This window comes from Hordeum vulgare, chromosome 1H, assembly GCF_904849725.1.
Source record: "Hordeum vulgare subsp. vulgare chromosome 1H, MorexV3_pseudomolecules_assembly, whole genome shotgun sequence".
NCBI classification, from domain to species: domain Eukaryota; kingdom Viridiplantae; phylum Streptophyta; class Magnoliopsida; order Poales; family Poaceae; genus Hordeum; species Hordeum vulgare.
In genome coordinates, this window is record NC_058518.1 from 495,635,649 (window position 1) to 495,662,697 (window position 27,049).

The 27,049-nt window shown below is 43.3% G+C and overlaps 1 protein-coding gene across 1 annotated transcript; it reads right to left on the reverse strand.

Moving 5' to 3' along the window:
• Positions 1-16,680: 16,680 nt before the first annotated feature.
• Positions 16,681-17,727, reverse strand: LOC123418752 (putative cyclin-dependent kinase F-2). Its single transcript, XM_045107061.1, has one exon. The coding sequence runs from the start codon at positions 17,725-17,727 to the stop codon at positions 16,681-16,683; it is 1,047 nt and encodes a 348-aa protein (XP_044962996.1).
• Between the last annotated feature and the right edge of the window lie 9,322 nt (positions 17,728-27,049).

Below are 27,049 nucleotides of genomic sequence, written 5' to 3' on the forward strand. Positions count from 1 at the left end.
ACCGACAATGTATGCGCTTTAGCCTCGTTACTGAGAGTGGAAGGCCAAGCTACCGCATGAGGAAAAAGGTCCGAACGAGAGGGAAGACCTGAAGGATGTCATCAAGATTGATGTTGGCACAATGAACGAGTGCAACCAAACTCTTGTTGTAATTGGTGACTAGGCTAGTGTCATCACCAAAGGAGCTCAGTGTTGAAGCCGGGAATTGGTGTCCTTAATTGGCGTAACAAAGATGGTCGCATTATCGTCATACAAGGATGCATAGATAGGATTTCCTTGGAGGGTATGGAGCTTGCCTTGCTAGGCTGCCTTAGCCAGGATGCGATGAAGGGGTTCAATGGCAAGAACAAAGAGCAGGGGTGAGAGCGGGTCTCCTTGCCATAGCCCACATCCGTGTTTGGTAGGGGTGCCCAAAATGCCATTGAATAACACTCTAGAGGAGGTTGTGGACAGAAGAGCTGAAATCCAATTACATAAGTGGCTAGGGAAATGATGGTGATGCAATAAATACATTAGGTAATCCTGTCGGACCGAGTCAAAGGCTTTCTTGATGTCCAACTTGAGCACTGGAGTTGGGTATTTGGTTTGATGAAATCGACGGGCCAGGTTACACACATACATGAAGTTATCGTGGATACTTCTTTTCTTGATAAATGCACTTTGTGTGTTGGGGACCAGTGCGAACATGTGAGGGTCAAGTCGAGTGGCCATCATTTTAGCAATAATCTTCGCAACCGCGTGAATGAGGCTTATTGGTCGAAAGTTAGAGATGTCCTCCGCCCCATATTTTTTGGGGATGAGAGCAATGTTGGCCGAGTTGAGCCAGTGGAGGCTGTTGACATGGAGATTGGAAAAACTGTTAATAGCTAGCATAATCTCTGGCTTAATGATGTCCCAACATTATTTGAAGAAAACTCCAGTAAAACCAACGAACCTCTGCCTCGGTGAACAAGGCACCTAGGTCCAAGAGATCACAAGTCGATGGTGGGATGCAGCCCGAATTGAAGTCCTTGGAGCACCGGGGGGATTTCCCATGGTTTTTACAAAGTGACATTGAATAATGTCTTTCTTGTGATCGTGGCTCGTGACCCAACCGTTGTTGTGCTTCAGACAGTGTATGAAATTCATCCTTCGGTGATGGTTGATACGGAGGTGAAAATTTGGGTATTTGTGTCCCCCTCTTTGAGCAACTTAATTCTCGAACTTTGCCTTTTCCTCGCCCATTCGAGGACTGCCATGACAACAATCTTCCTCTTGAAATTATTTCTTAGGTTTCATTCAGCCGAGCTAAGCACCCTGGACTCGTGTGCCACGTCGAGGCATAGGATGATCATGAGAGCATGTGGAGTTGAATTTTGTGATTCGAGAAAATAGACTTGCACGATTACGTGACTTATTCCCCAAGGGGTTTCTTCTTTTTCGTAGAAGAAAGACGGGCCATCTAGCTGTTGCAAGGTACATCATTCTTGGGAAATTTAGGATTTTCTTCCCTCCGCTAACAACCTTTTTGGTCGTTGGTGGTGAGAAGGTTTGTGCGATCTCTCGTGTGTCGACGTGTGTAGCTTTATATATTTAGGGCCCCAGCAGTTTAGGTTTTTGGTCATTCAGTGTCTTGACTTCGGCGACGACGATGGTGATGTAGAACCAAAAAAATTCACACATGGGTTCTTGTATTACTCTATTGTTAGTAATGAATTTGGAAACTAGTCTATTCAAGCGGTTGATGGTGTGGCGGTGGTAGCATCCTTACGTGGACTTGTGTCCTCTCGCTCCGCCACTACGACGGTGTTTGCTCCATCACATGTGTGGAGTTTGGGAGGTACTATAGGAGCGGATGAAGATTGCGGTCAGCGTTGATGACATCTGGAAGACGATGAAACATCTTCTAGGTTCGTGGTTGACAGCCAACAAGTATGGTTTCCTTCTTTGATGTATTCGTCGAGCGGGGGTGCCAGATCTAGAATTTGATAGCATGACCGAGGTGTGCATATTAGATCACAAAAAATCCAGGATTTTCATAAACTAATCATGTCATGTAAGGCCTTCCACTATGTAGGCCAAAAGAGGTGCCAAATCCACTCTAACATTATTTGGCACCGGTGGCCTCCATAGCCCATGCGGTGCCACACACAAAAAATTGGGAACCGGAGCAAGTTGCTGCTCCGATGCCCATTCAAATACTGTAATATAATATATTAAACTGTAAGTGTCATATGTAGAGGACCATTCCTATCTCAACTAACACTGAACAAAAGTCTTCAATTCCCAGCAAACAACATTTAATTCACAACATATGACCGTTGCATTGCACCAGAAAAATTTGCCTGTTTGGAGAAGTTTAAGATCTCTATATAATGTACAGCACAAGTTCATAGAACACAACAGATTCTGGAAAACCTATCCCCCAAACCATGGATCATTCATCTTCTCAAAGTTTCACACGCATGATGAACTCCTCACCTTCAGATGCACAGATCCCAAACAACCTACAAAATCCACAAAACCCCATTAGCCTGCAACACAATCCTAGTTTTCAGCCCCATGATCCACATATGAACTATCTACCCACACAATATATTCCTAGTTTCCAGCATCAACACCCACACCATGGAAATTTATATGCCCAAGGAAGTTATCAGCAAGTTCCATCCATACCTTCACGCTACCATGGTGTTTCCTTCCGAGGTAACATGGGGTAGTACCCTCCAGGAGCATTTGGTGGGCCAAGTAGGAGTCCTACTTCTCTTGTTTGGATGCATGCCTTTTCTTGGATCTGCAAGAGGCACTAGTTCAAGAGGAGATGAGAATAGTCCAATTGGATTAACTTCTCCCATGTCACCAGCATATCAAGTGGATGAAGATCTGGATGCCAACAATCAAGATGATAGTGATATTACTCCTAATGAGATTCAAAAAAAGGAAAATGGAAGAACATGAGTAAGCGCGAGGATGAATTACTCATAGCAGCTTGGGTGCACAATTCATGTGATCTGAATGATGGAAACTTCAAAAGGGCAGAGACCTAATGGAAGGAAGTAGCAGCAGAGTACAACCAATATGCAACGAAAGAGAAAAAGGAAAAAGTTGTGCAATGCAAGAACCACTAGACCAAGACCACAAAGAAGGTTACAAAGGTCAACGATATCTACAATGTTGAAAAAAGTACATGGCCTAGTGGGAGACAAGCAACTTATGGAGAGGGTATGTGTCAAATGCATGAGTGTTGCCAAGACAAAAATACCCTTTCCATATGAGCACTGGTCGGCGTGTGTGTGGAAAGAGGCTAAATGGAGAAGGTCATATTCAGTTGAAGAGATGAACAAAAGAAACAAGTTGGATGCATGAGGACCTTATAGTTCTCCAACCCAGGCAATAGACAAGGAAGGTGAACTTCAATGACCCCCGGGACGCAACACTTCGAAAGACACTGAAAGGACCTTTACAACAAGGTTGGGGATCTCTCCACAACTTAATTGGAGGCTCCCAACAAAACCACGGAGCTTCACCACAATGGAATGTGGCTCCGAGGTGACCTCTTCCGTCTAGGGTGCTCAAACACCCAAGAGTAACAAAATCCACACAAGAACTTGGGGGAATCAATTTTCCTTTGGTGAAAGTGTAGATCTAGGTCTCCTCCTTCAATCCCTAGCAAGACAACAAGTTTGGTTGGTTAGGGAGAGAGATCGGGCAAGAAAGCTTCAGTGAATCAATGGTAGAGAGAGAGAGGTAAGAGATAAGGGGGAGGAAGAATAAAACCCTCCTTATATAGCCCCCCCCCCCAGATTTCTAGCTGTTATAGCTATTTTGCACAGGGCGGTAGAACTGGTTGCCAGGCTGGTACAACCGGTGTTCCTATATTAGCGGAACAACTGGTCAACCACCGCCCTACAACCAGGCCAAAATAAAAAGTTGGCCCTGAGGTGTCACCAGCCACGGCCGCTGGGCGTAGCTAAATCCCAAGCGGTACAACCGCTTGGAACACTAGTAGTACCGGTTATAATTAATATAGCGGTACAACCGGGCCACCGCCGCCCAACAACCACAATCAAACAGAGTCGTGACCAGTTTGGACCGGTGCAGGGCCGGTACAACCACCCAGCAGTTGAGCGGTACAGCCGCCCATAGCAGCGGTACAACCCATCCGTTAGAAAACTAGGGGCTCCTCTCTCCATGATGTGATGGAACACGATGGGTGCAAGAGTGTGTGAGAATAATTGATTCACCCATAGACTTCCAATGTGGATTCCCTCTTAATAGTACGGGATCCCTACGACCAAAGAGAATAAACATATAGGGAACACGTCTTCGATCTTTTCTGTTTGGAGGGAAAACCTAACCATCTTGTGTCTAACAAATGATACTTGCATACTTGACACCCGGTTAGATAACATAGTGAGTTGTCATCATCACCGAAACACTTAAGCAGGAGAATGCCCATATAGACACAAAAGATAAACAGAAATCATCAAGCAAGTCTAAATGCTCTGGAAGCTTGACAAGTGAGAGCATGGACAAATTTAATGATATTCTACTATGAAAATCAATTTCTGCAAAGAAAATGGCCGGCGCGACCCTTATTCAAGCAGAAACTGAGAGAAAGAAAGAGTTGAAATTGATTAGGAGAAGATAAATGTGGACAAACTGAGCAAATACCTTGATCTTCTTCACAAATATACTTCAGGTTATGATGATGCCCAAAAGAAAAGACATGAGCAAGTTCTAGATTTCTTAGCTAAGGATCTATTCAGTTAAGATTTGATGTATCTTTGTAGGTGAACGATGCGCTATGTAATTAGTGGTTGTTAGAACTTTATGATTTGGTATGTAATCATTGGTTGTAAGCATTATCTAAATTACTATTTAATCATTTGATGAATTATTATGCACTTCATTTAACTTGCTAAAAATATAGCTGTTGAAAACTAGGCGTTGGAAACTATTCCCTATTAATAGAGGCAGCAGCTCCATCCCACCAAGCCTAAACACAACACACCTGCCACTCAATATATGTCCACCGATGACAACCCACAAGCAGAGCAGCAAGACAATGTTGACGAAGTAATTAGTTTTGAAGCCATTGGTGACTTTTTCTGGGACTTCATGAATGATCCAATTGAAGCTCAGATTGAATCAGAAATTCGGGCTCAGATTGCAGCACAACAGACAGGTAATTCCAATGAACATAGAAGACTACCTAGAAGACACCTTGATAGAGATAGTCAAGGTGGTGAGGATAGGCTGATGGCTGACTACTTCTCAGAAAATCAATTGTACATTGACAAGCAATTTAGGTGTAGGTTCCGTATGAGGAAGCATTTATTTTTACACATTGTCCAAACACTTGGTGAGTGGTCTCCATTCTTTACTCAGAGGAGTGATACATTTGGCAAGCCTGGTTTTTCTCCCTTGCAGAAATGCACTGCTACTATGCGAGTGCTAGCATTTGGGACACCTGCTGATTTGTTTGACGATAACTTCAGAATGGGTGAAACCACAATCATCAAGTGCATGACCACATTTTGCAACGGTGTGATTGATAAGTTTGGTCCAGAATATCTTAGAAGGCCCACAAACGGAGACATACAATGCTTACTTCATATAGGAGAGGCTTGTGGATTTCCTGGCATGTTGGGAAATCTTGTTGCATGCACAGGACATGTAGAAATTGTCCAGTGGCTTGGAAGGGAATGTTCACTTGCGGCGATCATAAAGGGTCCACAGTCATGCTCGAAGTTGTGGCCTCACATGACCTATGGATATGGCATGCATTTTTTTGGGTCATCGGATTAAGTAATGATATCAATGTCCTAGATCAATCAACTTTGTTTATGCAAGTGTTGTAAGGTACAACCCAGAGGTTCACTTTGAAGTCAATCACAATTAGTATAAGTTGGGATACAACCTAGTAGATGACATTTATCCGGAATGGGCGACATTTGTGAAATCAATCCCTATGGCTCAAAGTGAGAAGCACAAGTTGTATAAAACACACCAAGAAGGAGCAAGGAAAGATGTAGAGCGGGCTTTTGGTGTTTTGCAAGCTCGTTTTGCTATAATTCATCATGCACGGCGTATGTTGCAAAGGTGTGCCCTTGCTGAGATCATGTATGCTTGCATTATATTGCATAACATGATTGTTGCAGATGAGAGGCACACCTACAAGTGCTATGAAAAATATGACTGTGACTATAGTTGTTACAAGGCGTTCAAATACCATATCTTGAAACAGAACAAGGACCATTTGATGGGTTTGATGTGGTTCTTGAGACGGATGCTACCATCCAGGGTCGACACACACATCGTTGTCTCAAGGCTGATTTGGTTGAGAACATTTGGCAATAGTTTGGAGGAAATGGACATTAGCATTTATAAGTTTTATATGAGTCCATCTAATTAGTTTGCACCCCAGTTCTACTTTAGTTTTCCATTCAAGCATCTTCTTTTATAATTGTGTAATTTGGGTTACAAACTGTTGAATGAGAATATTTTAATTTATTTCTTGTTGCTGCTTAGTGCAATGGTAAACATTAATAACTGAATATTGCAATGTAAACCAATCAAACATTTAAAACAAAGCTACAAAATTCTATTACCCAATTCATAGACTGAACATTACTATCTCTTAACTGAATATTGTAAGCTTTTTTTTCTTGTTTGTATCTGACATGCAAACACCATGCATCCTCACCTTCCAGTTGCGTACGTGCAGGTGTAGTACAGTAGCGGCCGTCCACCAGTCCGGACGGCAGCGCTTGCTGCAGCATCGCGGCAGCCGTCCCCCGCCACACATCAACCCACTCACTGCGGTGCCTCAGACCATTTGTTTGCCACGTCACAACATCTCCACTCACTGCGACGTCTCGGTGAACATCGCCAGCCTCTTCTCCTCGCTCCTTCGATCTGCCCAGACCTTGGGCCGACCAATACGTAGCCAGGAGGTGAGGAGGTGAAGAAGGAGATCCACACTAGATCGGTACGAGGAGGTGAGGAAGGATATAGATCTGAGTAGAAGGGTGATTTTTCTGGAGGTGGACAAGAGGAACTTGCACGAAGAATTGATGGGAGGTTGGATTCCTCGATTTTCTTTTATGTACGTATGAGTTCCACTTTTTACCGGCTACACCCGCACGGTGTGAGGCCGGTGTGACAGAAATTTATGAGGGCATCGATGCCCAGTTTGCTATATTTTAACGTGCCGGGCACCGGCTACGTAGTGGAAGGCCTAAGAAAACTCACAGACAACAGGACTATCTTTCAAAAATTTCTTTGTAGGCATCGTTGGTATATACTAGCAAAAGGGCCCGTGCGTTGCAACGGGAGAAAAAAACCACACGCTTTTAATATTTTTATAATCATTTTGATTTATTAAAATAATAAGCTAACTAACTAATGTAGTCAGTCCTATCCTATTTTGTTGAGAAATCAACCCATCCATTGTTAATTTCATCATGATGAGAAATTGAGCGGGACAAGCAAAGCAAAACAAAGAGGCTACGTGAATTGATCAATGGACTGTTATCTTATTTCACTCATGAGGTAGAGAATGTGGGATCACATGACAAACTGAAGGTGGTGTTCCATTCTCTGTCTCTACAACAATACAATCTTACATTCAATACATTCATTCATCAGATTTTCTTGCCGGTGCTTGGCACACGGTTGGAGGCATGGGGAGGGGATCTCACGAGATGATGGGTTCCTGTCGGAGGAAGCGATACGATGAGGGGAGCAAGGGTTAGGCGCCTCTATCTGGCCATAAGGAGTCGCCGTTGCCGCGCCATAACCTCGGAGTTCCCCGTGTGAGCCATGGAGGCCCGCCTCCACCTGCAAGTACTTCGCTCCGCCGCGTCGCCGCCGTTCTGCATTGAGCAGACGCATCATCCCGAGTCACTGTAGCTGTCGCGTTGATTTGATCCAGAAGTTGTGCTCGAGCACCGAAACGGGGGCAGCAAGCGGGCAGAGGTATGGTCACGGACGCGGGTGGGTTGAGATCGATAACAGTGGTGGTTGAGGTCGGCCGCAGCGGCGAGTGGTGTGGCAGCGGCCTGGGCACACGTCAGGGTGGACTAGGGTCGACGCGATGCGCTCGAGCGCCGCAACGGGGGCAGTGAGCGGGGAGAGGTACGACCGCGGATGCGGGTGGGTTGAGATCGGCAGCGGTGACGGTTGAGGTCGGCCGAGGTGGCGAGTGGTGTGGCGGCGGCCTGGGCACAGGCCAGGGTGGCCCAGGGTCGACGGGAGGAGGCGATGTGTACGGGTATAATTTTTGGAGCGAATCGTTTTTTCCTTTTGTGTTGCAGATAAATGATGGAGCACGGGTTGAATAACAAAAATTACAGGGGCTTTTTTATAAAATTTCCGCGGTGGGTTTTCCGACGAAAGCAATAGCCTCTTTATTATTAGGTATAGATAAGAATGAGCTCAATACAAAAAATATATGAAAAGCTGAATACCAACGCACGGTGATGGAAGAGAGGATTCACGGACATTATCGTCCCACTCTATATAACTATGTGTTCTTACTTTAAGTTAGTCAATTAGCCCTTAAAAATATCAGGATATCCATGGACGGTTTAATATGACTGTAATATAGTTCCATTCACTCTCGGTGTGCAAAGTCGTATATGACAACACATCAAATTGTGAATATAGATGGGCATACACTAGTAGAAAACGGGCCTTTGGCCGGGACCCTTTAGTCCCGGCCTACCTCTGGGCCGGGACTAAAGGCCCGGCCACGTCGCCCCAATTCTCAATGCCTCCCTCGAGGCTTTAGTCCCGGCCCGTAAGGAGCCTTTAGTCCCGGTTCGTGTCCCAAACCGGGACTAATGGGCTACGCGGTGGGCAGCCCACATGTGCGTCACCTTTAGTCCCGGTTCGTGTCCCAAACCGGGACTAAAGGCCTGACACATGGCCTGTCGTAGTGGTGGCAACCGTTGGTATCCCTCTTTAGTCCCGGTTGGTGGCTCAACCCGGGACTAAAGGCCCAAACGGTTTGCATCCCGCTTCCCAAAACCACAACCGAAGCAGAGTCTCTGTCGCGTCGCCCTTTCTCTGTTCTTCTTCCTCTCTCGCTCTCGCTCTGTTCTTCCCCTCTCTTCTTCCCTTCTCTTCTTCCACCATGCCAACTCGCTTTGGAGAGGTGCTCGCACATGGCAAGACCAAGCTCGATGTCGTGTACACGAACGAGAGCAGGGAGGTGCCGCATTTTCTTAGACAGTTGAAGGAATGGCTTGACGTCGCAGTGGATCATGAGAAGATCTTGGGGCTTGATCTGGAGTACACGGTCGATCAACGCGGTGTTGCCATCATCCAACTATGTTTCAAACACCATGTCTTGATCTTCCAATGGGCGAGGTAAGTTTTGAGGCTTTCTTTGATCCAAGGTAATGACATTGTAAGTTTATTTGTTTCAATCATAGTTGGTTCCCTTCAAATAGTTGTAGTGAAACAATTTTGATTAGTTGAAGGGGAACACAATCTGATTGGAGTAGTGTTCCATAATCTGAAAAATCGTATTAGAATCAACTAGTGTTTAATATGTTCCATTGGAATCATAGTTGGTTCGCTTCAAATAGTTGTAGTGAAACAATTTTGATTAGTTGAAGGGAACACAATCTGATTGGAATAGTGTTCCACAATCTGAAAAATCTGATTGGTTCAATATGTTCCATTGAAATCATAGTTGTAGTGATACAATTTTATGCGGTATTCTTTGATCCAAGGTTATGAAAATTGCATATAGCTACTGATCTCTCTAGGTTCCATTGGATAGCAATATGATATGTCATAGTCATGAAAATTGCATATAGCTAGTGATCTCTCTAGGTTCCATTGGATAGCTATAGTGATCTCTCTAGGTTCCATTGGATAGCAATATGCAATATGTCTAGCTTATTGAATATTTGCAAAACCGTGGGAGAATATATATATATATATATATATATATATATATATATATATATATATATATATATATATATATATATATATATATATATATATATGTCATAGTTAATTTACGGTTTCTTGATCAATTCATAGGATATGAAAATTGCATAGGACAGCAATATGTTCTATTTGAATCCTAAAGATAATTTTCTCTTTAGTTGTAGTGAAACATGTTTCCTTATTGCAGCAGTATGTAACATTTGTTCCATTTTAATTTGTTTCTGTTGCAGTAGTGACAAGCATTGTCCAGAACTCATGGACTTCCTTCGCAGCGGCATCACTTTTGCTACCGTTGACATAACGAACGACAAGCTGAATATGAGGTACAGCTTCGGTATTGAGATACCAATTGGTTGCCTCATTGATCTCCAAACGGTATTCAGGCTTCGACATGTCACGACTTCGATGGCTCATATGGTAGTTGCCTTGATCGACGAGGAGTATGGTAATATGAAGACCAATTTCCCAAAGTCTCGGCACAAACTTTGGGAGAAGGCCCCACTTGATCGTATCAACATTGAGTATGCAGCAAAAGATGCATACGTTTCATACGAGTTGTACCGCAAGATTCGAGTCGTCAACTATGGCTAGCGTCACCTCGAATAAGGTGGACATTCTGATTCAGACGATCCAGACGAGTAGTGTTCTCAACGCCGAACACTTGTATATATATATCTATGTTAGCTATTATTATGTACTGTTTGGACTAGTATCATGTACTGCTTGGACCAATTTATATATGTCTAGTTTCTGTTTGTGCCATTATAGTTTCCAAATTTGAATGGTTTAGCCCTTTCTAACTTCATTTGCTACTTTTGAATGGTTTAGCCCTTTCTAACTTCATGGTATCATGCATTTCGACCACATATATATACAAAAAGTCTTCAGTTCAAATAAGTTCAAAAAATGAAATCCCTTTTGTAACAGATCTGTTTTTGATTAAAAGAGACGTTTAAAAATGAAAGACCATTAGTCCCACGTGGCGTGCAGCGGAACCACGTGGCGTGCAGCGGAACCACTTTTGTTGTGGGGGTCGCTTTTCCTTCTACTCCTTGTGCTAGATATTTGTTATGCATTAGGGAAAGAAGGAATAGTGACCATCATCGACGGTCAAAAAATCAGGTGAGGGAGTGTCCACCATACATGAGAGAAGAAGAATGCCGACTGTTGTTGTGGGGGTTGCTTCTCCTTCTTCTCTTTGTGCTAGATATTTGTTATGCACTAGGGGAAGAAGGAGTAGCGACCATCATCGACGGTCGAAAAATCAGTTGAGGGAGTGTCCATCATACATGAGAGAAGAAGAATGTCGACTCTTGCTGTGGGGGGTCGTTTCTCCTTCTTCTCCTTGTGCTAGATATTGGTTATGCACTAGGGGAAGTAGGAGTAGCGACCATCATCGACGGTTGAAAAATCAGGTGAGCTAGTGTCCACCATATATGAGAGAAGAAGAATGTCGTCTCTTATTGTGGGGGTCGCTTCTACTTCCAAAGAGATTGTCCATTTTGTACACGAAGTGCATCCAGTTTTTGACGTAACCCTCTCAACTTTCTCCACATGCTATATGGGTGAGATGATGATAGCATGCCAACTTTCAATATTTTCACAGTTCATTTGTAGTGCTTTTCAATTTCAGGGTCAACTAGCTCAAAAAAATAAGTAAATACACGAAGAATACCAAATAAAGTCGGAAATTGTTGAAATTTTGTGATGTGCCTTTGAATGGTGCATTTTGAACACACAAAAAGTATGGAGTTCAAATAAGTTCAAAAAAATGAAATCCCTTTTGTAAGAGATGAGTTCTCGTTCGAAACGCTGATACTTCGAGAGAGATTGTCCGTTTTGTACACGAAGTGCATCCAGTTTTTGTCGTAGCCCTCTCAACTTTTTAACACATGCTATGTGGGTGAAATGATGATAGCATGCCAACTTTCAACATTTTCAGAGTTCATTTGTAGTGCTTTTCGATTTCAGGGTCAACTAGCTTAAAAAAAATAAGTAAATGCACGAAGAATACCAAATGAAGTCAGAAATTGTTGAAATTTTGTGATGTGCCTTTGAATGGTGCATTTTGAGCACACAAAAAGTATGGAGTTCAAATTAGTTTAAAAAAATGAAATCCCTTTGTAAGAGATGAGTTCTCGTTCGAAACGCTGATACTTCGAGAGAGATTGTCCGTTTTGTACACGAAGTGCATCCAGTTTCTGTCGCAGCCCTCTCAACTTTTTAACACATGATATGTGGATGAAATGATGATAGCATGCCAACTTTCAACATTTTCACAGTTCATTTGTAGTGCTTTTCAATTTCAGGGTCAACTAGCTCAAAAAAAATAAGTAAATGCACGAAGAATACCAAATGAAGTCAGAAATTGTTGAAATTTTGTGATGTGCCTTTGAATGGTGCATTTTGAACACACAAAAAGTATGGAGTTCAAATAAGTTCAAAAAAATGAAATCCCTTTGTAAGAGATGAGTTTTCGTTCGAAACGCTGATACTTCGAGAGAGATTGTCCGTTTTGTACACGAAGTGCATCCAGTTTTTGTCGTAGCCCTCTCAAATTTTTAACACATGCTATGTGGGTGAAATGATGATAGCATGCCAACTTTCAACATTTTCAGAGTTCATTTGTAGTGCTTTTCAATTTCAGGGTCAACTAGCTCAAAAAAAAGTAAATGCACGAAGAATACCAAATGAAGTTAGAAATTGTTGAAATTTTGTGATGTGCCTTTGAATGGTGCATTTTGAACACAGAAAAAGTATGTAGTTCAAATAAGTTCAAAAAATGAAATCCCTTTGTAAGAGATGAGTTCTCGTTCGAAACGCTGATACTTCGAGAGAGATTGTCCGTTTTGTACACGAAGTGCATCCAGTTTTTGTCGTAGCCCTCTCAACTTTTTAACACATGCTATGTGGGTGAAATTATGATAGCATGCCAACTTTCAACATTTTCAGAGTTCATTTGTAGTGCTTTTCAATTTCAGGGTCAACTAGCTCAAAAAATAAATAAGTAAATGCACGAAGAATACCAAATGAAGTCAGAAATTGTTGAAATTTTGTGATGTACCTTTGAATGGTGCATTTTGAACACACAAAAAGTATGGAGTTCAAATAAGTTCAAAAAAATGAAATCCCTTTGTAAGAGATGAGTTCTCGTTTGAAACGCTGATACTTCGAGAGAGATTGTCCGTTTCGTACACGAAGTGCATCCAGTTTTTATCATAGCCCTCTCAACTTTTTAACACATGCTATGTGGGTGAAATGATGATAGCATGCCAACTTTCAACATTTTCAGAGTTCATTTGTAGTGCTTTTCAATTTCAGGGTCAACTAGCTCAAAAAAAACACTTTTCATTATCATAGTTTTGTCAAATTCTCAAATATGCAAAAAGAATTTTAATAAACATAGTTTTTAATTGAAAATAACAAAATAGTTAATGGTTTGGATAGTCAAAATAATTACTTTTGAAAATAGAAAATAGTTTTGAATTATTTATTCAATTTCAAACACTTTTCATTATCATAGTTTTGTCAAATTCTCAAATATGCAAAAAGAATTTTTAATAAACATAGTTTTTAATTGAAAATAACAAAATAGATAAAAGTTTGGATAGTCAAAATAATTAATTTTGAAAATAGGAAAAAATTGAAACTGTATGAGAATTTATAGAGAAAATTCAACCTAAATTCAAAGTGAACTCACTTTGAATTGAGGTTGAATTTTCTCCATAATTTCGAATATAGTTTCAATTTTCAGTGAGTTTAGGCCCGTAAGCATGCTTTAGAGAGGAGCTCGATGGAGAAGCTGCGACGGGGCTTATAAACAAGTGTTAGTCCCCCTCGTTGGGCGAGGTGGGACTAAACTTATCGTGCAACCGAGGAGGGGCTTTAGTCCCGGGTGGAGCCACGCCCTGGGACTAAAGCCCCTCGCCTGCCGCCTGCCGATGAGGGGCTTTAGTCCCGGTGCGTGGCTCCAACCGAAGGACAAAGATTGAAATAAGTATGCGGATACTGACGATCGAATCTCGGGCAAGTAACATACCGAAGGACAAAGGGAATGACATACGGGATTATATGAATCCTTGGCACTGAGGTTCAAACGATAAGATCTTCGTAGAATATGTAGGATCCAATATGGGCATCCAGGTCCCGCTATTGGATATTGACCGAGGAGTCACTCGGGTCATGTCTACATAGTTCTCGAACCCGCAGGGTCGGCACACTTAAGGTTCGACGTTGTTTTATGCGTATTTGAGTTATATGGTTGGTTACCGAATGTTGTTTGGAGTCCCGGATGAGATCGCGGACGTCATGAGGGTTTCCGGAATGGTCCGGAAACGAAGATTGATATATAGGATGACTTCATTTGGTTACCGGAAGGTTTTCGGGCATTACCGGTAATGTACCGGGAATGACGAATGGGTTCCGGATCTTCACCGGGAGAGGGGACCACCCACCCTGGAGGGCCCAAGGACCTTGGGGGTGGCGCACCAAGTAGGTGGGGTCAGCCCAAGGCTGTCTTGCGCAAGAGAAAGAAAAACCAAAAGAAGAGAAAGAAAAAAAAAGGAAAGGTGGGAAAAGAGAGAAGGACTCCACCTTCCAATCCTAGTTGGACTAGGATTGGAGGAGGACTCCTCCTCCCTTGGTGGCGCAGCCCTTGGGGCTCCTTGAGCCTCAAGGCAAGCCTCCCCTCCCCTCGTCCTATATATATGGAGCTATTAGGGCTGATTTGAGACAACTTTTAAAAGGCAGCACGACCACATACCTCCACGGTTTTACCTCTAGATCGCGTTTCTGCGGAGCTCGGGCGGAGCCCTGTTGAGACTAGATCACCAGCAACCTCCGGAGCGCCGTCACGCTGTCGGAGAGCTCATCTACCTCTCCGTCTTTCTTGCTGGATCAAGAAGGCCGAGATCATCGTCGAGCTGTACGTGTGCTGAACGCGGAGGTGCCGTCCGTTCGGCACTAGATCGTGGGACGGATCGCGGGACGGTTCCTGGGATGGTTCGCGGGGCGGATCGAGGGACGTGAGGACGTTCCACTACATCAACCGTGTTCACTAACGCTTCTGCTGTGCGATCTACAAGGGTACGTAGAACGGAAATCCCCTCTCTTAGATGGACATCACCATGATAGGTCTTCGTGCGCGTAGGAAAATTTTTGTTTCCCATGCGACGTTCGCCAACATTTACTCTGTTGTGTCCATTCACTTATAAGTGTGATTGATAAGTTACTGACACACACACATATATATATATATATACATGTGCAACTTTCATTGGATTCTGTTGGACATTCAAATTGATAAGGGAAGAGTTGATGCCTTCGACCCATTATCGAGACCCTTGGAACAGTTCCAAAGCCTGCAGGACATGCTCCAAGGGTAATTTCAATCATTCTTGCGCTCTATCGGTCTCTTTCGATGATTTTCTGATATATCAATTAATGAAAAACTTAGCAAATCATTATCCTTGTCGGGCAGGGTTTGGAAGCGGTTCAAGTGCGTGACTCCCGGTATCGAGCCTGAGAAGCTGACCTTTAGAGCGGCTCAGGTAAGTAGTAGTATGATATACTTCTATTTTCAATACATTTATGATGCTAGATTATTATTTTGATTATATATATTCTATTCTCGTAAAGTGCGACCAGCAGCCACGGGGAACGCATCTATGCGGATACTATGTTTGCGAGACCATTCGCACGTTTACCTCTGAGCACAAGGATCACAGATTCGACGTAAGCAATGAACATTCACACCTCTATTTTTACTCGTCATTCTTTGTTATCATGATTGATATTCATATTCATCTCCTCTTCTTATATAGTACACGGCCATGAGGACGAAGGTCCTACCAGAGCAACGCGCGATTGCTGTTGCAGAGGAGCTTGCGACCTTTCTGAGGACGGAAGCTATAGATGACAAAGGACGATTTAGTGTAGCTAGGGGCCATTACTGATGTTCGTCCATGTAATCGAATAGACGGGCTCTAGTCCCGATAATTCAGATCTCCATATAATTGTATATATATGCTCGCTTGTAAGATAAGTTAATCTTATATATATATGCATAATTATTTCTATTTAAATTATATGAAAACTAATTCCCGAACATCAAACGAGGCATCACGTTAATCTCCCGAACACCTAAACCCTAAAACCCTAAAACCCAAAAATAATTTCATTCAAAAAAACCCAAAAATAAACAAAATCTGAAACTGGGACGCTACGAGGCGCCCACGTGGAGCACCTTTAGTCCCGGCTTGGAACAGGGCCGGGACTAAAGGTTAGGCCTTTAGTCCCTCCCCTTTAGTCTCGGTTGGTGAACCGGGACTAAAGTCCCTTACGGGTCGGGGCTAAAGGCTCCGTCGCCACTAGTGATAGTGAAGTCGTAGTACTACTGCATATCATGTGATTCCAGATTACTGTAAAATAGGACAGGATATGATTAACAACGAAATTATAATCGGCAATATATTTGTAGCATATTGATCTATTATACACGACGAGCATCAATACCTTTTTTAACAGGAAGCATCAAAGTACCTTGAACAACAAAGAGCAAGAAACCACACAAGAAATGGATCGATCGGCCTTACAATATGTGTGGTGGTGATCAACATGACCAACTCCTATTTAGTTATCTATATTCATACTCATTCGTTCAATATAGGTTTATACATTTCTAATTTACACAAATCAGATGCGGTGTAGATTGTGCATGCACTTCATCGATCAACTCCTTGTAGTCCTAGGGTTGGCCACCTTGAACCACCGATGCTTGAGTGCTTGCTCCGCCGTGAGCCTCTTCTCCGGGTTGCATCGTAGAAGACCGCTCAAGACCTCGAAGCCAGCCTCCGATAATGTCGGCGGGCCTTTGATCCTGGCCTCAGCCGGGGAGGGGAACTTGTTGCGCAGAAAGCTTCCTGGTTGGCATCCGCCGGGCAGACGGCGTCCATCGTAGCCCGACCATTCTTTGATGTCAGCTGTGCCGAGAAGGCCCAAGATCTCGCTGTGGTGCTCGGCATCTGACCTCCCATGGAAAGGGTGCTTGCCGGCGAGGAGCTCGGCCATCATGACCCCGAGAGCCCACGAGTCGACATGCTCGTCGTAATCCGTGCACCCGAGGAGGAGCTCTGGCGCGCGGTATCCCCGTGTCCCGACAGGGTTGGAGTAGGGCGGCCCATCGGCCATGCTGCACGACAGCCCTAGGTCGCAGATCTTGAGGTTCCCGTGACCGTCGACGAGCACGTTCTCCGGCTTGAGGTCACGGTGCATGAGGCCGAGACGGTTCATCCGCCGCACGCCGGCGCAAAGCTGCCTCATGAGCAGGCGGACCTCCAGCTCGGTGTGCCTCCTGCCGAAGCGGACATGCTTCATGACGTGCCTGAGAGTCGGCCCCACGAACTCCATGGCGAGGAAGGCCTCGCTGCCGAGGCGGCCGGAGGCGCGCGGCTGCACGATGGACGGGTGGCCGCTGCACGCCTCGAGGGCGCTGACCTCGCTGGCGAAGTCGGAGAGGTAGCGCCGGACGTCGCCGCCGTCGCTCGCGCGGAGGCACTTCATCGCCACGATCTCCCCTGTGCGGCGGTCCCTGGCCCGGTAGACGACGCCGAAGGTTCCTGCGCCAAGCACCTCGAGCCGGTGGAAGCGGCCGCTGCTGCCTGTGGGAGTGGCCGGTGCTCTTTGATTCTTCTTGTTGGGCGCCGCCGGTGTGGCCGCGACCACGTCGTCTAGGGCAGCGACGCCCATACGCGGCGGGGTTGACGTCGACCACCCCATATCTCGCCGAGACAAATCTGTGTTCGATCGATCGACTGGTCTCGCAACTAAGAGCTAGCTAGACGGAGGGAGAGAATGAGAGATTGTGCACAAGGCCGTATGCCTATGTATATATAGACCGCGAGGACGCTGGCATGCATTACACGGCTCGGTGATGGAAATTCTAATCAAACTCGGACACGGACCGCTCAAACTCGTGCTTTTGTAAAGCCATTATTATTAGCCATGTGCATGCCAATTGGGTTTAGGCTAGCTAGCTTAAGCGTTGGGCTTAAGCTAATTATTAGGAATCCTACAAACGTGTACTTGGTAAAAAATTGATATTGAAAATATCATACCAACTGCTCTCTCGATCCGGATCTCGGAAGCCGAACTCCTTGCGCATATCCTGAAGACCTTGTGGTGGCACAGGGAAGCGGCCGAGCGAAAGCTCTGCGCTTTGTCGCCGACGACGGCAACGCTTACAGGTGTTGTTATCTTTCTGAAGACGTCGTTGTCGCGCTTCTCTTCGAGCCAGGGTTTTCGATGAAGATCTTTGGCCCTTTGGACTCGGCAGCGGTGACGTTTTGCATCGTTTTCTTTTCTGAAAACGTTGTCGTGAAGCTTAGGTGTTTAGGGCATTCTGTGGTGCTGTGCTCGGTTTTTCCTATGCTTTCTTTCGGTAGTGTAGTTTTGCGTAATCTGATTATCTTGGAATCGGCCTTGTTTGAGGGATACATCATCATCTTGTATCGTTTGCCCGTGTACTTGGTTCGGTGTTTGCTTTATATATAAAATGAGACGAAAGCTTGTTTCGAGACTGCTCTCTCGATTTCTATAATGGCATATATTTTTCATAACCAATGTAAAATTCAGAATTTGAGACAAATCCATTCAATAACACAGAAAATTTGAATTGAGAATGTATAAATACTAAAAACATGAACTGTACAAGCAAACCAGTCATCAAAAGTTTTGCAGACACTTATATGTCGCCACCGGAAAGTTGGAGCTTCGTCCCGCCTCTAGCCCGCGCCTTATTAGGTCAGCCCTTTACTCCAGGTTTCTTTGGTTTCTTACATTTTTCGGTTTCCACTTTTTGGCACTGGTTTTGTTGGGTTTTTGCATTTCTCTTCGGTTTAATTTGTTTTCATTCAGTTTTCATCCTTTCTTCTTTTCATTTTCCTTTATTTCTCGGTTTTTTTGTTTCTTTCTACCTTTTTTGTATATTCCTTTGGTTTTCACCAATTTGTCTTTGGTTAATTTTTCGTTTTTTAAGACATTTCCACATTTTTCATATGCATTTTACATTTTTTGTATATAGCAGAATTTTTTTATTATACATGGTTAGCATTTTCCAAATATATGTTTTTTTTAAATTTTTTTCATATAAATTGTATATTTTTGTATACATCTAATTTTTTTGTAATACATGACTGACATTGTTTCAGATATACTTTTAATATGAGATAAACATTTTCTAAATAAACTTGGAAACATTTTGTTTCATTGATATTTGTTTTCATTGATATTTTGTTTCATTGATATTTTGTTTTCATTGATATTTTGTTTCATTGATATTTTCAGATATACTTTTAATATGAGATACACATTTTCTAAATAACATACATTTTTATATGATATGCATTTATTTTTTCAGATATTTTTTTGAGCATTTGTTTGAATTTGACTAACATGTTAGCATCGTATAACATTTTGATGAAATGTCACGTACATATTTTTCAAAAAGCATGCTTTTTTAAATGTCAAATACATTATTTTGAATGTTATAATTGTTTCTTGAATAGTTGAGCAACTTTTTTTTACACTGCATTTGCATTTTCTAAATGTGCCAGAAAATTTTTAAAATGAAGAAAATCACAATATATATTTATATATTAGTTTTTAAAAGTAAAAAATGGAAAATAATACGCACAATGTCTCTGGGACATCAGCATGACAGGAACCCGCGGTCAGTTGGCCGGTCCACTACATGCTCTCACTTGAAACGAGGCATAGACGCGCCGCAATATATGTGCCAGCACATGGACAGATACCACAAAATAACTAATTAAGAAATAATCTTTTCGCAGCTACTCCCTCCGTCCGGAAATATTTGTCATAGGAATGGATATATCTAGATATATTTTAATTGTAGATATATTTATTTTTATATATTTATTCGACAAGTAATTCCAAACGAAGGGAGTATTATAAACTTTTTGTTTGATTTTCGTACGATAGTGCATGGCAGCCGTCCAATCAACTCAATGTAGGATTGTGATCGCATCGGATGGAAATCGTACAGAGATTCATCTTACGCCGATTCCGCTTCGCAAAGGCCAAAATGGCGCATTGCATGTGCATCAATTGTTGCAACATGAGAGTTTTCTTTTTTTAGATTTGTTTATTCAAAATATTTATCTTTTAAATTGTGCGTTTAAATCTTGAATTATTTTCTTTGTTGAATTTCTCGCGCCGAGATCTTTAAAACTAGACCTCGCATTGATAGGTTTTAACGAATTTTTTTATGAAAAAAAACCAAACCAGGAGGACGTTTATTTTTCCTTTTCGGAAGAGGCACCGCCGTGCCTCCCGCAGAAATAAATTCTTGTCTTCATGAGATGTAAACCCATGCCTCTCGGGGATGGAAAAAATGTGTTATTTTCATTTTGGAGGCACATTCGTGTCTTTCGCAGTAGCAAAGTCGTACATTTCATGAAAGGAGAAAAAACAGTTTTTGTTTTCTGTTTTCAAGAGGCATGGTCGTGCCTCTCGCGGAAGAGGAAAAATTCATTTTGTTATTATGGAAAGGCATGTACGAAAAAAAAAACTCAAAAGAAACGACCATAACACGACCGCCTACATGTGACGACGGCTGGGAGCATCACAAATGACGAGCTTCCAACCCACCCCAAATAGCCTTTGGGAGGCTTCCCAACGAACGCTCCTTGTTAGTTGCTTCCCGAATTGCCAGCCCATGCAAGGCTGAAACTCGGGCATATTATAGGCCTATGGCCCAAGGAGTGAGCAAGTGCACACTCGCGTAGTCATCCCACTCCTATATACTCCCTCCGTTCCTAAATATAAGTCTTTGTAGAGATTTCACTAGTGAACTACATACGGATGTATATAGACATATTTTAAAGTGTACATTCAATCATTTTGCTTCGTATGTAGACATCTAGTGAAATTGCTTAAAAGACTTATATTTAGGAACGGAGGGAGTAGGTCCGAGTCACTCCATTTGTGGCTTTTTCCTGTGCTTCTTTTTAATGGGTTATAGTCGGGTTTTATTGGTTTATTTTTTGGTTCGTAAACTTTTTAAAATCTAGTTGTATTTTGAAAAAAATAGCATTTTTAATCTATAATTTTTTTCTAAAATTTTGAAAACATTTTAAGTTTTTTTGAATCATGACTTTTATTTATTTTGAAACATATTTTGAAAATTATGAAAAATTAAGAAACTGGCATTTTACAATTTACAAGAAAGAGTTTAAAAAAATTTGTTAACATTTTTTTGTATTTTACTACAAATAAAAAATAAAGACAAAATGGAAAACTAAAAAAAAAAGCAAAAGAAAAAACACATACATGTACCCTACACCCGCTCTTGGGCTACCCAAAGCGATTGGGGAAGGTGTCCATGTTTGATCGCCCCACATCACCCTATGCGCAGGTAAGGAGGTCTTCGAGTAAAGGCTCACACATGAAGGACTCTCTTACATATGTTTTGGATTCTTGAAAAGCTAGCTTTAAAGTGTAGCCATTGTTCTTGCAAGGCTTACATTGTTCTTGTAAATCTTTGCACCTACATGTCCAGAATGTCGTCTATTTCCTTTGGATTTACTTTGTTTCCTCCTTGACATCAAAGGTGTAATTTTCTTCCATGAACTCCATAGGCACACTTCGTTGGCTTAAATTTCACTTGATACCCCTCGAAGGTTGGAGAAGATCCGCACGACATCATTTGGAGAGGTGCTTGCAAGGCAGCTCTTTATTGACCATTGTCAATTTATACTTCGACATTCCTTCCTATTACTTCTTAGAGGGTTATAGTTTGCAACAAGTTGAAGGTATCCCCTACATAACATCTAAGGCTCCGTTTGATAGCAAAGTATTGAAGAATCCAAAGTATTTGAAAACTCCATAGCAAAGTATTTTCTGACGAATTATTTTGTGTCTGTTTGATCTTATTTGTTTCACATTGAATGCAAATTGTTGTTTCTGCTGGACGCGTGCGCTCTATTTTGCTGCGCCTGCTGAAGCGGCGTTCTGACGCGCTAAAAAATTGGGCAAGCATCTGCTACTCCCAAAGGAGTGGCTCCTCGGACTTCAAAATGAAAAGCCACGCGCTCAAGGGCGACTCGGGAACGACGCGAGCGACCTCTTCAACCATTAATGGTCGTTCCCCACCGCCCCCTCCTCATCACTTCACCTCCTCGACCTCTCCTCCCCTCCCACCAAACCTTATCTCCAAACTCGTGTGCATGATGGCGGGGGTGAGGCGTGGAGGCAGAGCGAGGCGGATCCGCCCTGCGGGGCTGGTGGCGGCATTGATGGCTTCCGCCGCGCCCATGCCGGTGTCGCAGCAACCGGTGGTGGAGCTGCACTCACCAGAAGCGCAAGCAGAGATGCTGCGGGTGGTCCGGGGGCTCTTCCCCGACCGCTCCGAGTGGCCCGAGCTCATGCTGGAGATCTTACGCAAGGCCACGCTCGAGGAGCGAAATCGGTTTTGCGGGGACGACAGAGGAATGGATTACGAGATGACTGTTTGGGCAACACAGAAGGCGGAGGTGGCGGATCCAGTCCAGGCGGCGCGGTGGCGCAGGTTCAAGGCGGCGATCCCATCCCGGCTCAATATTCGCCCGCTGCCGGTGCTAGAGATGTCACGACTTCCTCCAGATGCGCTGTCGCCGGGAATCAGACCGCCGCGTCTCCCTTGAAGGCTCGCGACCCTCGTAGGCGCCGCCGGGTTCGGGGGCGTCGGGCGGGTGAGAAGCTGCCGCGCAGCTTTGAACCACCGCGTTGGCCAGGGGATCATGGTGCGGTTCCTCCACATCTGAATCAGGTACCTCGAACTCGTTCGATTTCATTCCGTGAATGTTTTGTCTCTGAGAAAGTTCAGTGTGATCCTCTGGTCACCGAATACGTTGGAATTACTTCTGAGAAAATGCAGTGTGACCATCTGGTCAACGAATCTGCTAGTAGATTACTAGGGTCGAGTCCTGCGATGGACGTGTCTAGGGATGGAGTTTCTACTCCGACCAGTTTGCCTTCACCGGTGATGACCACGACAGAGGTTGTGTCCGATCCGGTAAAAGCCACTGAAATTAGTTTGAAAAATGTTTTCCCTGCTTCTGCAGATGAGTTTGAAATCGTGGTTAGTAAAAGGAGTTTGAGGAATGTTCCTCAGGGGATCGCTAGAGGGGTTAGTCAGGAAGTGTTAGGTTCGGGGGTGGATCTTATTTCACACCTCCAGCATCAAGTAGCCTCTGGATCTCTATCTATTGATCAAGCTCCGACGAGATCCATTCCTGCCAGCGAACCTGCTTATGCGGGGGAGACCGACAGAGTTTTAGATAAGGTGTGGCCTCTTTTGGGATTCAGACTTATTCTAAGCCATTGATTAAAGGATCGGTGGTGGAGAGGAAAGCAGAAAAGGAAAAGACATTTTCATGCCCATGTGACAGAAACGAAGAGGAGGTGGAGGATTTTTACGGTCAGTTGTGGGTTATCCCCTCCCCCAGTCGCCGCCAGACCAAACGTGCCCATCTTCCTCCTCCTCCAAAACCTAGCTCTGCTCTTGGTAGACATCTGTTCTGGATCAGGAAGGATTTGCTCCGATCAGGATGTTTCTCTGTTGAAGACTGTTTCCCTGTTGCTCGTCCTGGTAGATTTGACCCCATCCCTACCAAGTTTCAGATCAATTGTGAAGGGAGTGGTGCTGGTGGTGTGTCTTTTGCGGCTGTAGTGAAGAAGGCCATGGATCCTCGAGGTCAGCAGCGTCCCAAAGGCAGCCGCCTAAGAAGGGAGGTAAGGGAGCTCCTCCACCACCCCTTGTTGCTCCTGCAGCAATGGTGGCGTCGGCAGCCCCAAAAGCCAATGCGGGCAACATTGCTAGGGGGGGGGCAGCCAGCAGTGTCCAGGCTGCGGCTCCTGCACCTCCTCCAGCCCCTGTTGTGCAGCCTCTGGATCCAAGGTATAAAGACATGATCTGCTTCAATTGTAGCTGGCATGGCCATTATGTGGGGAACTGTGTGGAATCCAAGAAATGTTTCATATGTTTTGGCACACATAATGTGAATAATTGCTTTGCTTGGGCATGACTTCAACCTATGGCACAATACTTTGGAAGTGCAGCAGTGGGATTGGGATTCTACCACATTGATATTCCTGTTGCTGCTGAGTCCAATTGGTTGAACTTCAAAAATTGTGCAATTCTCAAAGTTCTGAAAGGTGAAGTTTTTGCTTCTGATCTGATTATTCAGCTAAATGGTATTTTTTGCAAGGGGAAGGAGTGGCCTTGGCAGATCAAGGAGTTGGAAGAGAAGGAGTTCCTACTAAGGTTTCCTCCATGGAAAAAAGTAGAAGATCTTATTGAGTTCCTGCTTTTGACCTTCCAATTGATGGAGTCTCTGTGAAGATTTGTGAGTGGGCTGGGATGCTAGAGCCTTATGGAGAACTAACTGTGGTCTGGATCCATGTGGAAGGTATCCCTCCAAAGTGGTGTGCCTGCAAAGTGTTTGCTCAGATTGCCTCTTGTTTTGCGATCTTAGTTGATGTAGATTGGAACGGAATCTTCAAAAGTTTCTATGAAAAAAAATCAGAATCAAGGTAGCTTGTAGAGATCCTACTAAAATTCCTTATGAGAGGCTGATTTAGATGAAAAAGAAGATGTACATCCTGGTTTTCACAGTGGAAGGTTTTGACTAGGTTGGAGATGGTTTTGATGAAGATGATGATGACCCAGATCTGGATGTTCAAGGTGAGGACAAGCTGGACGATGAATCTGATCTAAATAAGGACTTTATGGAAGGAGATAATTATGAACCTATTGATGAACTTGATAAGGCTAACTTCTCTAAAAATAAAAGGTCTGGATCTGGAAGTAAAGTAAATGGGACTTGTGTCTCTGCAGTTAAGTTTCATCCTATGCTGCTAATTGATGAGGTGCATGAACAGTTCACTGAGGAAACTGAATACAAGACCCCCTGTCCATGTGGAGAGCATTCCTGAAACTGCTGGGGTGCTATCAGACAAAGAAGATTTGGATATCTATGCTCATATGGAGTATTGTTCTGCCCAACTCAAGAAATTTGAAATGGATGTTTCCGAGAGAGAAGATGATATCAACCCGCGTGAGATGTTGTGCCTTCCTGAAGACATAGCAACAACAATTGGTTCTGCCAAGAGATCTCTATTTGAGTCACTAGAGGGGGCTGAGATGGAAAAAAGTAAGAAGGAAGATCCAGTTCAGGACAAGAAGTGGGGGCATGTGCTCTCTACCAGACCTGCTACAAGACAACATGGCAATGTAAAAATCATGGAAAAAGCTATTGCTTATCTGCAAAAGAAGAACCTGGAAATTCCTGCTTCTTTCCAAGGTAAATCTTTTATTAACACTGTTGCTAAACTTCTTGTTGGACAAATGTCTAAAATTGATATATGTGTGGGAGATAGTTGTGATGAACAATGTGATATTATTCAGGATTTAGTTCTCAGAGAGAGCCTTAGATGTCTGGAATTTGCAGATTCCAATCCCAAAGTTGTTTTACCTGAGAATTTAGATGCATCTATTCACAGGATGGCTGGGAGTTATCCCTTTGGTGAAGATGGGGTTGCTACCATATTAGAAGACGCTGCTAATCTGGATAGCTCTTGCCCAAACCTTAAACAATCAAGGAGGCTTTGTAGCCTTTCCCACCCTTTTAAAATATCATGATAGGAGCCTTCTGGAACATTCGAGGCCTAGGTCAACCTGGTAAAATTTAGCGTCTGCAGGAGTTTGTTAAAGTTAAATCGGTGGATTTTGTTGGTTTCTTTGAAACCAAGAAAGAAAGTATTGATAGTAACAGCCTGAATAGAATTGCGGGCAATAAAAACTTTGTGCGGCATCAATTACCTGCTCATGGTTCAGCCGGTGGTGTCCTTGTGGGCATGAACAACGACGTCTATGAGATTATTGGTTTTTCTAACAAGGAATTTTTTGTGTTGGCGACGGTTAGAAACAAATCTGAGAAATGTGTTTGGCAATTTATCGTAGTTTATGGTACAACTTATAACGATCGTAAGATAGATTTCATTGCAAAACTTCATGAGGTGATGAATGGTGCTTCCTATCCCATTATCTTGGGTGGAGATTTTAATCTCATTAGGTCTGCTGATGATAAGAGTAGTGGTAATATTAATCACTCTGTTGCTTTTCTTTTCAATGACTGGATCATAAATGGGGTCTAATGGAAATTAATGTTGCTAATAGGAAATATACCTGGTGTAACAACCAGGACGATCCCATTTATGCCACTATTGATAGAGTCTTTGTTTCTCCTTCTTGGGATGCTTTTTTCCTCTTTCGGTGTTGAGGGCCCTTCCCAGAATTGGGAGTGACCATACCCCTTTGCTGCTTGATACGATGGCTAGGAGAGTTACATCTCCAAAGTTGTTTAGGTTTGAAAAATGGTGGTAGATCAACCTGATTTTAAAAATATAGTAGAAACAACGTGGAATGCTCCAATTTTGGAGAGAGCTGCTATTGATGTTTGGATTTCTAAATCTAAACGTCTTAGGAAGAAGATTAAAAGTTGGAGTGTGAATATCGAAGCAGCCATTAAGAAAAAGAAGAGGGAGTTAATTCAAGAGTTTGATATTTTAGATGTTTTTGCGGAAACTGATCGTATTACTGATGAGGATAAAGTTCGTATGAAAGACATCAAATCTAAACTGGAAAGTATTACGAGGAAGGAGGAGACTGCCTTGTGGCAGAGATCAAGGGATCGTAGAATTAGAGATGGTGATAAAAATAGTGCTTATTTTCATGCCTTAGCAAATCATAGACACCGCAAAAACCATTTGACGGAGTTAATTGGTGAACATGGACATGTCTGTACTATCGAGGAAATGTTGGGTGTGGCGACATCCTTTTACAAAGGATTGTTTAGCCATGAAGAGAGACATAATATTCATCTTGGTCCTGCCTTTGGGGGGGGGGGGGATGAGTTGATAACTTAGACTGAAAATGAGTGCCTCCAAAATAATATCTCAGAGATGGAAATTAAAGCGGCCATCTTTGGTTCTTATGCTAATGGTGCCCCTGGCCCTGATGGCCTATCTTTTCTGTTTT

Coding starts and splice junctions, on each gene's coding strand:
- LOC123418752 (XM_045107061.1), bottom strand. CDS start 17,727: ATGGGGTGGTCGACGTCAACCCCGCCGCGTATGGGCGTCGCTGCCCTA.